This window comes from Phoca vitulina, unplaced genomic scaffold, assembly GCF_004348235.1.
Source record: "Phoca vitulina isolate PV1807 unplaced genomic scaffold, GSC_HSeal_1.0 scaffold1, whole genome shotgun sequence".
NCBI lineage: Eukaryota > Metazoa > Chordata > Mammalia > Carnivora > Phocidae > Phoca > Phoca vitulina.
In genome coordinates, this window is record NW_022589704.1 from 108,040,203 (window position 1) to 108,054,337 (window position 14,135).

The 14,135-nt window shown below is 51.7% G+C and overlaps 2 protein-coding genes across 3 annotated transcripts in view; one reads left to right on the forward strand and one right to left on the reverse strand.

Annotated features, from left to right (window-relative positions):
• Positions 1–1,185: 1,185 nt before the first annotated feature.
• Positions 1,186–10,513, reverse strand: LOC116633236 (collagen alpha-1(I) chain-like). Its single transcript, XM_032405839.1, has 3 exons — positions 10,471–10,513; positions 3,375–3,970; positions 1,186–1,350 (listed from the first exon to the last, which is right to left on the reverse strand). Exons 1-3 carry the CDS (start codon positions 10,511–10,513, stop codon positions 1,255–1,257), a joined length of 735 nt encoding a protein of 244 aa, XP_032261730.1. The 3' UTR covers positions 1,186–1,254.
• A 1,631-nt stretch (positions 10,514–12,144) lies between these two features.
• PROC (protein C, inactivator of coagulation factors Va and VIIIa) overlaps positions 12,145–14,135 on the forward strand; it is a 10,049-nt gene continuing 8,058 nt past the window's right edge. Inside the window, exons 1-2 of one of the 2 annotated variants that reach the window (XM_032427198.1) lie at positions 12,145–12,263; positions 13,594–13,684. In XM_032427198.1, coding sequence (XP_032283089.1) covers positions 13,615–13,684 — 70 coding nt within the window. In that variant the 5' untranslated portion in view covers positions 12,145–12,263; positions 13,594–13,614. Of the gene's footprint in view, positions 12,264–13,593; positions 13,685–14,135 lie in introns of those variants that run through there. The other variant, XM_032427279.1, reaches the window with a different exon arrangement.

The following is a 14,135-nucleotide window of genomic DNA, read 5'->3' on the forward strand; positions in this document are numbered from 1 at the left end:
CATCTCCCCACAGAATGTTTATTAATTACAAAGGAAAACAGTGACTTTATTGTGGAGAAACCTCAGGGAGACACCACTTTTACCAAGTGATCAAAATTATTCTGAGAGTAATTAGACCCATCAGGACCACCTGATAAGGGTATCCAGAGAAGGGCACATCACTTCTGTGGTATTCTTGCCAAAAATGGGTAACTTCAATCTAGGAAGGAGAGAACAGGGAGATCCGTCCTACAACATAACTGGCCAAAGGGCTGAGGTGGCAAGGGGAGACTGAGGAACTCTCCCAGGTGGGGGTTGAAGGGGACGGGACAACGAAATGCCACGTGGGATTCCGAATGGGATCCTGGGCCAGAAACAGGATGCTGGTGGGACATCTGGCAAAATCCAAATAAGGCTAGTAGATGAGTGAACAGTGTTATATCATTGTGAATCACCTGACTTTGGTCCTTCTGTGGTTAACATTAGGGGAATCTGAGCGGAGCGTGCTATCCTGGCAGCTTTTTTGTAAGTCTAAATTTTCAAAATAAAAAGACTGCATGCTGGTAGGCAGTCTACAGGATGGCAACCAACTTCCTTTTTTCCCCCTTTTTTCTTTTTTAAAGGTTTTATTTATTTATCTGACAGAGAGAGAGAGCAGAAGCAGGGGGAGCGACAGGCAGAGGGAGAGGCAGGCAGAGGGAGAGGCAGGCTCCTTGCTGAGCAGGGAGCCTCATGCGGGGCTCGATCCCAAGACCCTGGGTTCATGACCTGAGCCAAAGACAGACGCTTAACCGCTTAACCAACTGAGCCACCCAGGTGCCCCTGGATGGCAACTAACTTTCAACTGGACTTCTGACAATACCAGTTGTCAGCACTGCCCACTGCTGGGAATGTTAAGCATTCTGAGGCTTCATTCACTCCCAGGGGCAGATGCAGGGGGTGGTTGAAGAGGTCTGTGGGGAGGGGGTGGGGAGAAAGGAATGGGAGGAAGGTAGAGTACATGAACTTGTTGCTGGGCGCAGGACGGTTGCATGTGTTCCTGACACCTTTCTGTAGGCTCCAAATGTTTTTAAATACAAAATGTAAAGTAATATGTATGTGACAGAATTCAAACAGCACTTACTTAAGCAGAGTGAAGACTAAGTCCTCTTCCTATCCCCAATTCCTCCCGTCCTCCCCCACCCCAGGTAATCAAGGTTACCAGGATTCAATACATATGGGGTAGAAACAAACAGGTATGCGGATTTATTCCTCATGGAGGTTGAGGGCTCTGTCTTAGGTCAAGGGCGGCAAGGAGAGACATGAAGACTGAGAGCCAGGAAGCCTCTGCCTACAGGTGAAGGAGGCCCTCTGCTGCTGCTGTGCTTTGTACTGTAAAAGAGAAAAGACAGATATGTCTGAATACCATCAAACGCATTTTTCATATTGCTGGTTGCAACCCGTTAGTAGTTCATAAAGTCAATTTCGTGTTTCATGATCATCACTTTTAAAAAACAGAAAAGGAACACTGGCAAGAGTACATCACCTGTAATAGGGGTAGATAGTTTTGTGAAACTTTGCTACAATGTAAAATATATTTCTAACTGAGGGTTGAGGTTTAAAAAAAAAAAAAACAAAGTCTCGGGGCGCCTGGGTAGCTCAGTCATTAAGCGTCTGCCTTCAGCTCAGGTCATGATCCCGGGGTCCTGGGATCCAGCCCCGCATCGGGCTCCCTGCTCCGCGGGAAGCCTGCTTCTCCCTCTCCCACTCCCCCTGCTTGTGTTCCCCCTCTCACTGTCTCTCTCTCTGTCAAATAAATAAATAAAATCTTTAAAAATAAATAAATAAATAATAAATAAATAAAATAAAAATAAATAAATAACAAAGTCTCAAACACTGCCTTAGGCAATAGCTTGCACAAGGCCAGAACCTGGATCACCAAGACCGTTTGTCCTGGGGTGCAGGTGACAGGGCTTGTCACGTTCCCGGGAGCAACAAGGCAATAAATGTGCAGGCCTGACTTCCTTGAAACTTTGGGTAAGGACTAGCTGGTTAATGGGTAACCAAAAGGAACAACCACTTAGCTGGGAGTACGCGGTCCCACGGCCCCCGCCCACCACATGGGGAAAGGCTCCCAAAGATGGTGTGGGACAAACCTGGGTCCCCGGGCTGCAGGGAGGAGCTCGCCCACGTGCCCCTACAGAGGGTGGCCTGGGGGGCAGGTAAGGAGGGCTATCCAGCCAGCTGACAAGCCCTAGGGTAAGGCTGAGCAGGGCTGAGATGGCTCCCCAGCTTGGGACTCCCCCCTCAGACCGAGGCCCGCCACCCCCTCCTTAACAGCCAGGGCCTTGAGCAGCCCCTGGAATGTGGGCAGCAAACCTGTAAAGGTACACTTTAGGCTTTGGGGGCCTCATGGTCTCTCATAATGGCTCAACTCTGCTGTTCTGCAAAGCAGTCATGGACAGACATAACAAATGAGCATTACTGTTCCAATAAAACTCCTCGTAGACGCTGAAATTTGAATTTTATATAATTTTCATTTGTTACAAAATATTAATCTCTGTATTTTTCAACAGTTACAAAATGTGAAAACGATTCTCGGCTCCTGAGCTGAACAAAAACAGAAGACAGGCCAAATTTGGCCCGTAGGCCAAAGGTTTGGAACCCTTACTTTGGACCTTGCCCTTGCTCTCCCCTCCTCCCTTCTCTTCCCCCTCCCCTCCTCCTCTCCCTCCTCCTTCCCTCCTCTTTTCTCCCCCTCCTCCCTCCCTCCTTCCTCCTCCCCCTCCTCCTTCCCTCCCCTCCCCCTCCTCACTTCCTACCCCTGCCCACTACTCCTCCTTCCCTCCTCCCTTCCCCTCCCCCTCCCTCTTTTCTCCTCCCCTCCCTCCCTTCCCCATTCTCCCCTCCCTCCCCTCCCCCTCCTCCCTTCCGCCCCTGCCCACTACTCCACCTTCCCTCCTCCCCTCCCCTCCCCCTCCTCACTTCCTACCCCTGCCCACTACTCTTCCTTTCCTCCTCCCCTCCCCTCTCCCCTCCCTCTTTTCTCCTCCCTTCCCTCCCGTCCCCATTCTCCCCTCCCTCCCGTCCCCATTCTCCCCTCCCTCCCCTCCCCCTCCTCCCTTCCGCCCCTGCCCCCTACTCCTCCTTCCCCCGCCCCTCTCCCTTCCCCTCTCCCCTCCCCTCTTTCTTCCTCCCTTCCCTCCTGTCCCCATTCTCCCCTCCCTCCGCTCCCCTCCCCTCCCCCTCCTCCCTTCCGCCCCTGCCCACTACTCCTCCTTCCTTCCTCCTCTCCCCTCCCCCTCCCCTCTTTCCTCCTCCCTGCCCTCCCGTCCCCATTCTCCCCGCCCCCGCCCCGCGTCCCTAACGGGGGCCCAGACGCGGCGGGCCGGCGCGGTCAGGGGGCGCTGACTCACAGGCTGACTCAGCGGGAGGCGCGCTGCCAGCAGACGCCCGCGGGAGGCCGGCGGGGCGCCAGGCGTGCTGGCGGCGGTGTCGGCGGCCGTGCTCGCGACGGGAGCGGACGCCCCGCCGCAGGAGCGGCCCTTCCGGCTTCCGACCTCCGCGGAGCGGGACGGAGGACCGCCTGGAGGACGCGGGGCACTGGGCGCGAGGGGCGGCCGGAGGGGGACCGGGCTGTGCACCTGGCCCGAGAGGCCCCGGTGCCGCGCTCCGCCCGGCGCTTCACACGCCCTCTCCCCGGACTCCAAGCACCACCGCCGCCACCCCGCGTCCCGTCCTTCGCCTCCGCGCGCCAGCCCAGGCCCGCCTCCTCCAGGAAGCCTTCCCAGGAGACCTCCTCCGGGCTGGGTTACCTGGGGGAGCCTCCATCCTGGCACCTTCGGCGTTGCTCTGTGCCGTCCTGTTTTGGGTCTGGCTTCATCACCAGGCTGTGGGCCCCTTGAGGACAGCGGCCAGGCCTTCGTAGGCTCTGCATCCCTTGGCTTAAACAGAGCCCAGGCAGAGGAGGAGGTGGGACATGTATACGCGTGACCAACTTTAGAGATCCAGCCTGGGACACAGCCACGCCAGACCCCCAAAACCCGTAATAATATGTTAAAAATAATTATACACATACATGTGTATATGTTGCTTTAACATAGAAATATGAAAAAGTTTATTTGAAATCATGTTAGAATTATAAATAGCATCAAAATATGGAAAATAGGTGTTTATTGTAAATTATATATTCTGTATTATTTACTTTTGTGTTACACAAATGCTATTACTTAAACAGAACAATAGGATTAGTAACAATGGCAAATAATAATTAGTAGTAGGACTACTTTGTGAGAAAGAAATATAAAAATAGCTACATATGTTTCTAATCTCTGATACAGCAATTTATTTTAACTCATTGGATACTTAAAATTTGTATTGAGATACATACATGTAAAAGGCTACATATGGTATGATTCCATGACATTCTTATATGACATTCAGCAAAATGCAGAGGTATGGAGATGGTAAAAAAAGATCAGTAGTTGCCAGGGGTTGTTGGGGGGCGGGGGTTGGGGGGAGGCAGGGCTAAACAGATGAAGCACAGATGATTTTAGGGCAGTGGAAATACTCTGTATGATACTATAATGATGAATGGTGTCATTATACATGTGTCCAAACCCACAGAATGTACCACATCAGGAGCAAACCCAAATGTAAGCTATGGGCTTTGGCTGATTATGATGTATTAATGTAGGTTCATCAGGTATAACAAATGTACGCTCTGGTGGGGATGTTGATGATGGGGAGTCTATACATGTGGGGGTGCAGCATTGGGGGGTATATGGGAAATCTCTGTACCTTCCCCTCAATTTTTTGTGAACCTAAAACTGCTCTACAAAAATAGTCTTTTTAAAAAAAGATACATACATGTAAGACTTTTTAAGAGAATGTGAATCCAGTAGGACTAAACATAGTACCAATATTTAATTTAAAAAAATAACAATGACATTTCTGTCCTATGATGCAGAGGAAATTTTTACCTCTCTCTGTTTCCTTGCCTGCAGCTTTTAGGAAACCCTTCTTTGATGTAGTGATCAAACTGAATATCGCCAAACAAAATTCTTTGACTTGCAGTCCTGCTCTTATTAAGCCCACATTACACTAATTCCTGCTGTCAGTCCAGTGTGATGGCATCGAGCTAATGATTCTCTCAACAAAATCATTTGAGCATGGAATACTTAGGATCTTACTAACAACAGCAGGTTTTTAGACTTGTAGGGATTAGCTTCCAGCTCTCCAAAAATGCCCATCCTCTTTGTATCTATAGGCTGATTTTGGTAAAACAGCTTTTTGTCGGCTCCTTTGCATCAATAAATTCAACATCCAAAGTTCCATCTTTTTAAACATTTTGAAGCACACTGGGTGTCATAAATTAAAGCGCGTGCGCTCTCTCTCTCTCTCGTACTTGCGTGTGTCTCAGAGAAAATGGCTTTAAAGCAAAGAAGTATTTGAACTTGTGATATTAAAGTTGCATCACAAATAAGTTCCAGTCTTAGTAAAGAAGTGAGAAAGTCCTGTTTAAATTGGCTGTCCCTCTTCTGGTGACATTTTGTTTTATTTCCCCAAAACTGAGTCACTTTTTATTACATGAGTTTTTGTTACTTCCTATACAGAATATTGAACAACTCAGCTGCCATCGGATCATCCTTTTTCAAGATCCTTCTGGCCTTTTCAAAGATCAGCAGTTTTGGAAGAACCATTCATAAATGTCCACCCAGGCGCCCCACGTTTAGCTTTCTAAATGACCATGACGTCTGGTGCATGCTGGCATTGGTTTTGTAATCATGCTCGTGTTCATCATCTGAACTCTTAAAAAAAACATGGTCGCAATATTCATCATGTTAAAAATTAAACTAGCACTGTCTAGATACAAAGCACAACAGTGAATCCACAGGCAAAGTGGATGTTCGCCCTCCAGATGCCAGCACACTTAAGTCATGGGAGGGGAGGTTTAATAATGGCTGATGCATGCTCAGGAACTGCCAATCATGGCTGTCACCGTCAGCAGCAGCAGGGACTGGGGAAAGTCCTGGGTCCATTTGGTACTAAAACCAATGTTGCTTTCAGCCCCTCTTTTGGGGGTCACCTTTGTGTTTTGTACCTTTCCCCTAACCTTCTGTACCTGTCAGTGAAAACTGGGAGTTTTCTCATTCGAGGGTAGAGTTTACCAGATGTAGGGCTTTTAGGGCTAAAATCAGAACAGTCCTTGGGTGCCTGGGTGGCTCAGATGGTTAAGCGTCTGCCTTCGGCTCAGGTCATGATCCCAGGGTCCTGGCATCGAGTCCCGCATCGGGCTCTCTGCTCCTTGGGAGCCTGCTTCTCCCTCTGCCTCTCTCTCTCTCTCTCTCTCTGTCTCTCATGAATAAATAAATAAAATCTTTAAAATAAAATAAAATAAAATCAGAACAGTCCCAGACAAACTAGGATGGTCGGTCACCCCAGCACATGCTTGTGGAATCAAGAAATAAGTCGAAGATAAATACTGTATGATCTCACTTACATGTGGAGCGTAAAAATCTATGAGTTCATCATAGATTCAAAAACAGATGAGTAGGGATGCTATGGGTCGTCTGCCTTCGGCTCAGGTCATGATCCCAGGTCTAGGATCAAGTCCCATATCGGGCTCCTTGCTCAGTGTGGGGCCTGCTTCTCCCTCTGCCTGCTCCCTCCGCTTGTGTTCTCTCTCTCCATCTCTCTCTCTGACAAATAAATAAATAAAATCCTTTAAAAAAAAAAAAAAAAAAACGGATTAGTGGTTACCAGAGGTGGGGGACGAGAGGGAAGGTGGTCAAAGGGTACAGACTTCCAGTTATAAATAAGTTCTGGGGATGTAATGGGCAGCATGGTAATGAGAGTTAATCATTCTGTATTGTATTTGTGAAAGTCATGAAGACAGTAGATTTAAAAAATTCTCATCTCGGAATGCCTGGGTGGCTCAGTCGGTTAAGGGTCTGCCTTCGGCTCAGGTCATGATCCCAGGGTCCCGGGATCGAGTCCCACATCGGGCTCCCTGCTCAGCGGGGAGCCGGCTTCTCCCTCTCCCACTCCCCCTGCTTGTGCTCTCTCTCTCTGTCAAATAAATAAAATATTTAAAAAAAAATTCTCATCTCAAGAAAAAAATTGTAACTATGTGAGGTGATGGATGTCAACTCTACTTAATGTGGTAATCATTTTGCAATATATACATATATTAAATCATATTGTATGCCTTTATATCTATTACAATGTTATATGTTAGTTTTATCTCAGTAAAACTGAAAAAAATAAGTCTCAATATAAAACAATGTATTTCTGTATACTAGCAACACACAATTGTAATTGAAATATGTAAAAATGCCATTTACAATAGCATTAAAAAAACATAAAATAAGTAGGGATAAATTTATCAAAATATGTTCAAGATCTATATACTAAGAACTATCAAACATTGGGGAGACAGGTTAACAAAGACCTAAATGGGAATACCAGGCTAACGGATCAAAAGACCCACCCGTAAGATGTCTCTTCTCTCCAGATTGTTCTATAGAATCAACTCAGTCCCATTCAAAATCCCAGCAAGCTTTTTTTAGGTTTTAAAGAAATTGACAAGCTGAGTCTAAAATGTGTATACAAATGCAAAGGACCGGGGTGCCTGGGTGGCTCAGTTGGTTAAGCATCTGCCTTCAGCTCAGGTCATGGTCCCGGGTCCTGGGATCCAGCCCTCATTGGGCTCCCTGTTTGCCGGGGAGTCTGATTCTCTCTCTCCCTCTGCCACACCCCCCACCCCCCACTCTTGCACTCTCTCTCTCTCTCAAATAAATAAAATCTTTAAAAAAAAAACCCTCAATTTTAAAAAACAGGCCAAATATTGAAACAGACACATCACCAAAGAGGATATATGAATGGCAACTAGGCACATGAAAAGATGACTAACATCATTAGTGACTGGGGAAATGAAATGAGATCCTACCACACACCTATTAGAATGGCCAAAAATAACAAAATAAAAAACTGACCACGCAAGTGCTGGAGCGGATGCAGAACGACTGGAACACTCATATTTTGCTTGTGGGAATGCAAAATGGTACAGCCACTTTATATAACAGTTTGTTTTTGTTTTTTAATAGAAATAAATGTACTTACCCCATGACTCAGCAGTCCCATTCCTAGAGACTTGCCCAAGAGGCATGAAAACATATCCACACAAAGACCTGTACATGAATGTTCCAGTAGCTTTATTTAATAATAGCCAAGAAGTGGTGAATGGGTAACCAATTGTGGTATATCCATATAATGGAAACTACTCAGCTATAGAAACTACTGATACACACATCCACATGGAAGAATCTCAAAAGCTTTGGTGAGTGATAGAAGCCAGTCCTAAAAGGCTACATACTGTAGGACTCCATTTATATGCCATTCTAGAGAAAGCAACAGAAACCAGATCAACGGTTGCCAGGGTGGCAGTGGGGCACAGGGGAACTTCTGAGGGTGACAGAAATGTCCCATAATCCTAACTGCGGTGGTGGTTACGCTACTACATACATTTGTCTAAACAAACAGAACTGAATATTTAAAAAGCAAATTTTATTGTATCTATATTATTCCTCAAACGTGATTAAAAAAAAAGATTCAATGTGTAGTGCCGTTGACCTTTGCTGCATCCATCCACCTCCGTTTCTTCCCAGTGGGGGAGGGGGCTCCCCAGGGCCTCTGGTTTCTCTGTTCCCTGGCCTCCCTGGGCTGAGCCCTGAGCAGCTCCAGGCCTTCCCCAGCAGAGAGAATGGACAAGACGCCCACCAAGGAGCGGGCCTGGGGTGAGCGCCAGTGGCAGTCCTGTGAGCCCTCCATCCCACCCCCTGATCAGGAGAGGTAGCTCAGGTTCTGCGAGATTCTATTTGAGATTCCAGATTGGGCGCCAGTGCTGGATAAGAGCACACCCCAGTCCTGGGGAGTGCGGGGGCCCTGGATACTCGGAGCCGGTGGCTGCACAGACAGCAGCTGGGCCTTCCTGTCCCCCTCCTGGGTCACCTCCCCCATGCCTTCACAGGCATTCATGAAGAGGGGGGCACCCATTTTCCCCAGGTGGCTGATCCTCACAAAGCTTCATGTGGTACCTCACTTTCTCTCTAGGATACTTGGGGAGTCAAGAGAGGACATTGCTGTTGGTTGATCACCTAAGTTTCTGTCCACCTTGTAGAAAATATTTAATTGAACCCTCATAACAACCACCTGGGGCGCACACTATTATTGGCCTCATTTTACAGATGTGGAAATTGAGGCTGAGGGAAGGAACAAAGTTGAAGTTTAAACTTGTGTGAGGGGGCGCCTGGGTCGCTCAGTCGGTTGAGCATCTGCCTTCTGCTCAGGTCATGATCCCAGGATCCTGGGATCGAGCCCTGCATTGGGCTCCCTGCTCAGCGGGGAGTCTGCTTCTCCCTCTGCTGGTGCTCTCTCTCTCTCTCTCAAATAAATAAATAAAATCTTAAAAATTAATTAATTAATTAATTAAAAGACAATAAACCTGTGTGAGCCTGACATCAAAGATGAGGTTTTTGAATACCCCACTGCTTGATGCCATCTCCTAGTTTTGGCTTTCTTTCTGCAGCCCTCCCCCCCAACTCCTCTCCCCCTTCACCCCGAACCCCACACCTTTGCTTCTTAGTCCTCTACCCACGTCCTCACAAATGCAGTCCGTTCCCTGCACACAGACGTCCTTCCGCTCTCTGAATCATGGCTGGCTGTGACGCCAAAGTCCTGCTCTGGCATCGGGAGAGTGGACCTGACTGAATTCAAGCCCAACAGGGCTGACTCACATCTGGGAAGGAAAACCCCAGCGTCAGACAAGGCAAATGAGCAGCGGCCAAGCAGCCAGGCGAGGCCGCCCCTTGGAAGGGCAGCCCGCACCCTCCCAGGGGACCAGAGCAGTGCCCCCCCCCCCCGCTGGAACCTGTTGCCAGTGAGCACAGACACCTGGATTCCTGGCAGCACTCTCCCGGGGGATGGCAGCCGTTCAGCCAGCACAAACCTGGGGAGCAGCTGGTGCGGGGGGAGCATCCCTGCTTCAGGGAGGTGGCTCGGGTTCCCTGCGCTGCCCGCCGGGGAGGAGGCCTGAGGAAGGCACCCCTGCTGCGGTGCCCCAGCCGGCCAACAAGCAAGAGGAGCCCTCCTGCCCCCGCTCCGGGCAGCCTTCAAGGCCTGGCCAGACCCCCACACTGGTCACCTCTCCCCCTGCAGCTGCCTGGCACTTCTGGCTGCCGGCGCTTTGGGCGTCTGGGCCGGCTTGGATGTGGGGGCCTCAGACACAGTCCCTCATCCACGTTCAGGATCAGTGTGTGGACCCTACGTAGACGTCCCGTGGAACCGATCGCCGCTGCCAGCTGGGGGGCAGGTGGCAGGTGAGGAGCCTGGGGGGGGGGGGGGGGCAAGGAGGACGGAGCCCCAGGGAACAGCCAGCAAGCCTGGCGAAGGGGGCAGCGGGAAGTAAGTGCGCGTGAGGAGAGCCCAGGACGGCATCTGCGGCGGACTCACAGGGAGGCCGCCTATAGAGCGAGAACGTGGGCGCCGGAGGCATTTACGAGGTCCGGGGCGGCCGAGCTGCCCTCTTGTGTGGCCAAGCGCACAGACTCCGAGCTTCCTGCCTGACCTGCGAGGACCGCCCGGCCCCTTCCCGAGGCGGCCGCCGCAGCCCCTCGCAAGACAGCCGCTGGCGCCCCACTTGCCCCAGGCTGCACTCCAAACTCCGTTATCTCCTCCTCCCCTCCCTCCCACCCTCCCCTCTGCTTCCCAGCTCTGGGTCTCCTGTGCCTCCCCTCCCTCCCCTCCTCAGGGCCCTTCCTCTATTCCCGGGTCCTGCCTGCCCTGGGACCTCCAGCTGAAGCTCCACCGCACCCCGGCAGCCTTCCCTGGCCACCCCAGCTTGTGTGACGTCCCTTCGTCCCTTCGTCCCTTCGCCCTGCTCCTCTTGCCTTCTCGGGCGGCTGCGGGCCTGTCCTACGGAACGCAAGCTGCCCCAGTCAATTTAAGGGAACTTAAGGAAAGAGGGGGTTTCCTAGGAGGGCAGGGGACCCTCATGAGCCCAGAGCCAGGATGTGCCCACCCTGGAGGGTAGGGGCCTGCCCCTGCTGCTCCCTCCCACTCCTGAGTGTCCAAGGTCTCCTGTCTCAGCCTCTCTCCTGCGTCTGTGTCTTCCTCCTCCTCAGTTTCCTCTGCTTTGGGCCCAGACATGGATGCCCGGGCTCTGGGCTTCAGAATCTCCCCAGTCTGGCGCTCACAGTGGAACGAGGGCTCCGAGGCCCTACTCCTGCGGGCTGGGGTGGAGAACTGGATTGACCCCTGGGTCAGGCGACTTTCCTGGGCAGGCCTGGAGGCCAGCGGGACAGGGTCACATGACCCCTGAAGGAGCTCGGGCTTTGAGGGGTGTGGTCAAGCCCTCACAGCAGGTACAGGAATGCGAGATGCCTAATAAATGTCGACAGACTTAAGGACTGGCGCCAAGGCTTCAAGCTGGACCTTGTACTTCTGCCCTTCTCTTCCCCAGCGTCCCAGCCACGGACTGACAGCAGCTTTTCCAGAACCAGGTTTGTTTTTCTCACTTGTTTGCAAAGGTGGCCAAGAGGTGCCAGGAAGACCTGAGTCGACGGCAGGCCGGCCACTTCGCAGCTTGGTGAATTTGGGCAGCTAATAAGAGATTTCTAAGGGTCCTCATCTGCAAAGTAGAGATTATGGGAGTAGCCACGTGCCCTTGTGCGGGCAGCTACAGGAGCTACTGGAGCCGAGGGTTGAGCTGAGTGGCCAGCGCGCACGTGGCAGGGACCCTGAGGGGGTATCTTTTCATCATGAAAATTGGAAATCGGGACATTGCGTCCCTGTGTAATTGACAGTGTTACTGCCACATAAAATAGGTGCATCTTATAATTAATGGCATCCTAGGTTTGGTGAAATATGGAATCATTACCAGTTGAGCTGATCTGGGGAAAACTGCAATATCTCTGGGTAAAAATGTCCCCACCTGCCACATAGACACAATGTCCCTCCTTCAGCCAACCACCTTTGAGGCCAAAATGAGACCTCATCTGTAGACAGTTTGACAATCGCCCATCCCTCCCCGCCCTCCCTCTTGGATGGCACCAACTGGGGGACAAAGGTGGGCTTTGGGCAAACAGGGCCGTCCAGAGCTGGGAGGCTGTTTGTTTATCTGTGGAGGGGGAGGCCTCAGCACTGAGGGCCAAGCAAATATTTGAGGTTATGGATTAACTCACGCCCGGTTCAGGCTGTCATGGCAGTGGGACGGCGACCCTGCAGTTTCTCCCTGGCCCACCCCAGTAAGTCACCTTCATGGCAGGTCTGTGATGGGGGATGGAGGAGGGATGAGCAGATGTGAAGGTCGAATCCTCCAGCCAGGGTTCCAGAGGCTGGCTAGAGCTTGGGCTAATGGGATATCAGGGCTCTGCCATGGGCCGGGCCAGGACGTCGGCTGGCATTCCTCAGGCCTGGGTGCCACAGTCCCCAGGGGCCTTTTTCCCAGACTTGGAGGCAAGTGGAAGTGGTCTGAGGGCTGCCAGGGCCAAAGGACATCGTCAGGGGCAGCTTGGAGCCCAGGACTCCCCATTCTCCCCACCTCACCCCCACCTCTAAACCTAGGGTGTCTGATTTAAACAAATGTCAGAAACAGTCTCTGGGGGAGTCAGTGAAGACAGAAAGTGATGTCAGATGGAGTGGGGGAGGTTGCAGGTGGGGCAGGCAGGCCTAGCCCTCGGGCTTGGAGGCAGTGGAGGGCTCCCTCCTCCTCCGTTTCCAGTCAGCAGGGTTACTTCTGGGGCTTTGTGGGGCACCCGGTAGTTTGGGGCAGGGGTTAAGATTCCAAGCCTGGAGCCACATAGGCCTGGACTCGGATCCTAGCTCTGTCACGTCCTGGTTGTGGGTTTTCAATAAGCTATTTCCCTCCTCTAAGCTTCAATGTGACCACCCTCTATGAAATGGGGTGATGACATTAATACCTCCCTCGTGGGCGTTATGAGTTTTAACTGAGATAATAAAAGCTAATATTTCCTGAGCATTTGCTGTATACAAACCCCGTCTTAAGAGCATTATGTGGGTTAACTCATTTAATTCTCACAATAACCCTATAAGGCAGAAACACAGTTTTTCTAACCAGGAAACTGAGGCATGGAACAGTTAGGTATCTTGCCCAGTGTTGCTGTCCCAGAGCTGGGATTTGCACCAAGTGGTCTGACTTTGGTGTCCTGCCTTCTGAACCATGTATAAATTGCTTGAAAAACGCCATGAATGTCTGATAAATGTTAGTTATGCCTCTCAGCCTGGCCATTAGATCAGCAAAGCACCACCCCCTGACCCTCAAAGAACAGGGCAAGAGAGGACACCTGCCATGGCCCTTTTGTGCTGAGTCCCCTTTGATCTTCCCCAGGACTCCGTGCCCTTTCCACTTTTTCTCTTCAGCCCTCCGATGCTGGGCAGCTGCTGTGATCCTAGCCCCACACAGGCAAGGACACTGAGGCACCAGCGGCTGTCCGTCTAGTGAACAGGGACCCCCAGCCCCAGTCACAGCCCTTGCAGTCAGCTCCCATCTGGCGCCGGGGCGGCAGGCAGAGCAGGGGCCGGTGGGGCTGTTGGAAGCTCAGAAGTCCTCCTCAGACAGGTGGCAGCAACTCCAGAATGTGGCAGCTCGCAAGCCTCTTACTGTTGGTGACCATCTGGGGAACTTCCGGCACACCAGTTCCTCCTGGTAAGGCCACTGTCCCCCTTCCCTGGGGCCCTCGGGGTCCTCACGAGGCCCTCTCTGGTGCCGCACGAGGCCCCCACCCCGTGCAGCATCTCTTCTGAGCCTCAGTGTGACACGAGAGGCACCGTGGGGAGGAACTGCCTGACAGTCCCCTGTTGGAATCCAGCAGCTGCCCCCGCTGGGCAGGGGCCGGGGAGGGGGGGGTACTGTGACGACAGAGTACTGTGGTGACCTCAAGGAGCCCCCGGGGTGTGGGCATGTCCTGAAGCTCCTTCCTCCAGTCTGGGAGTGCCCCACACAGTCCCCTGGGCCTTTCCCCTCCACCCACCCAGTCCCGTAAGTGCCAAAGCTGGGCCTGGCCAGCACCCACGCCGCTGCAGGGCAGCCTATCCTCCAAGGCTCGAGTGCAGGGACTGCCCCGCTCCACCCTTCCCTTGCCGCCTCCCCCCCCCCC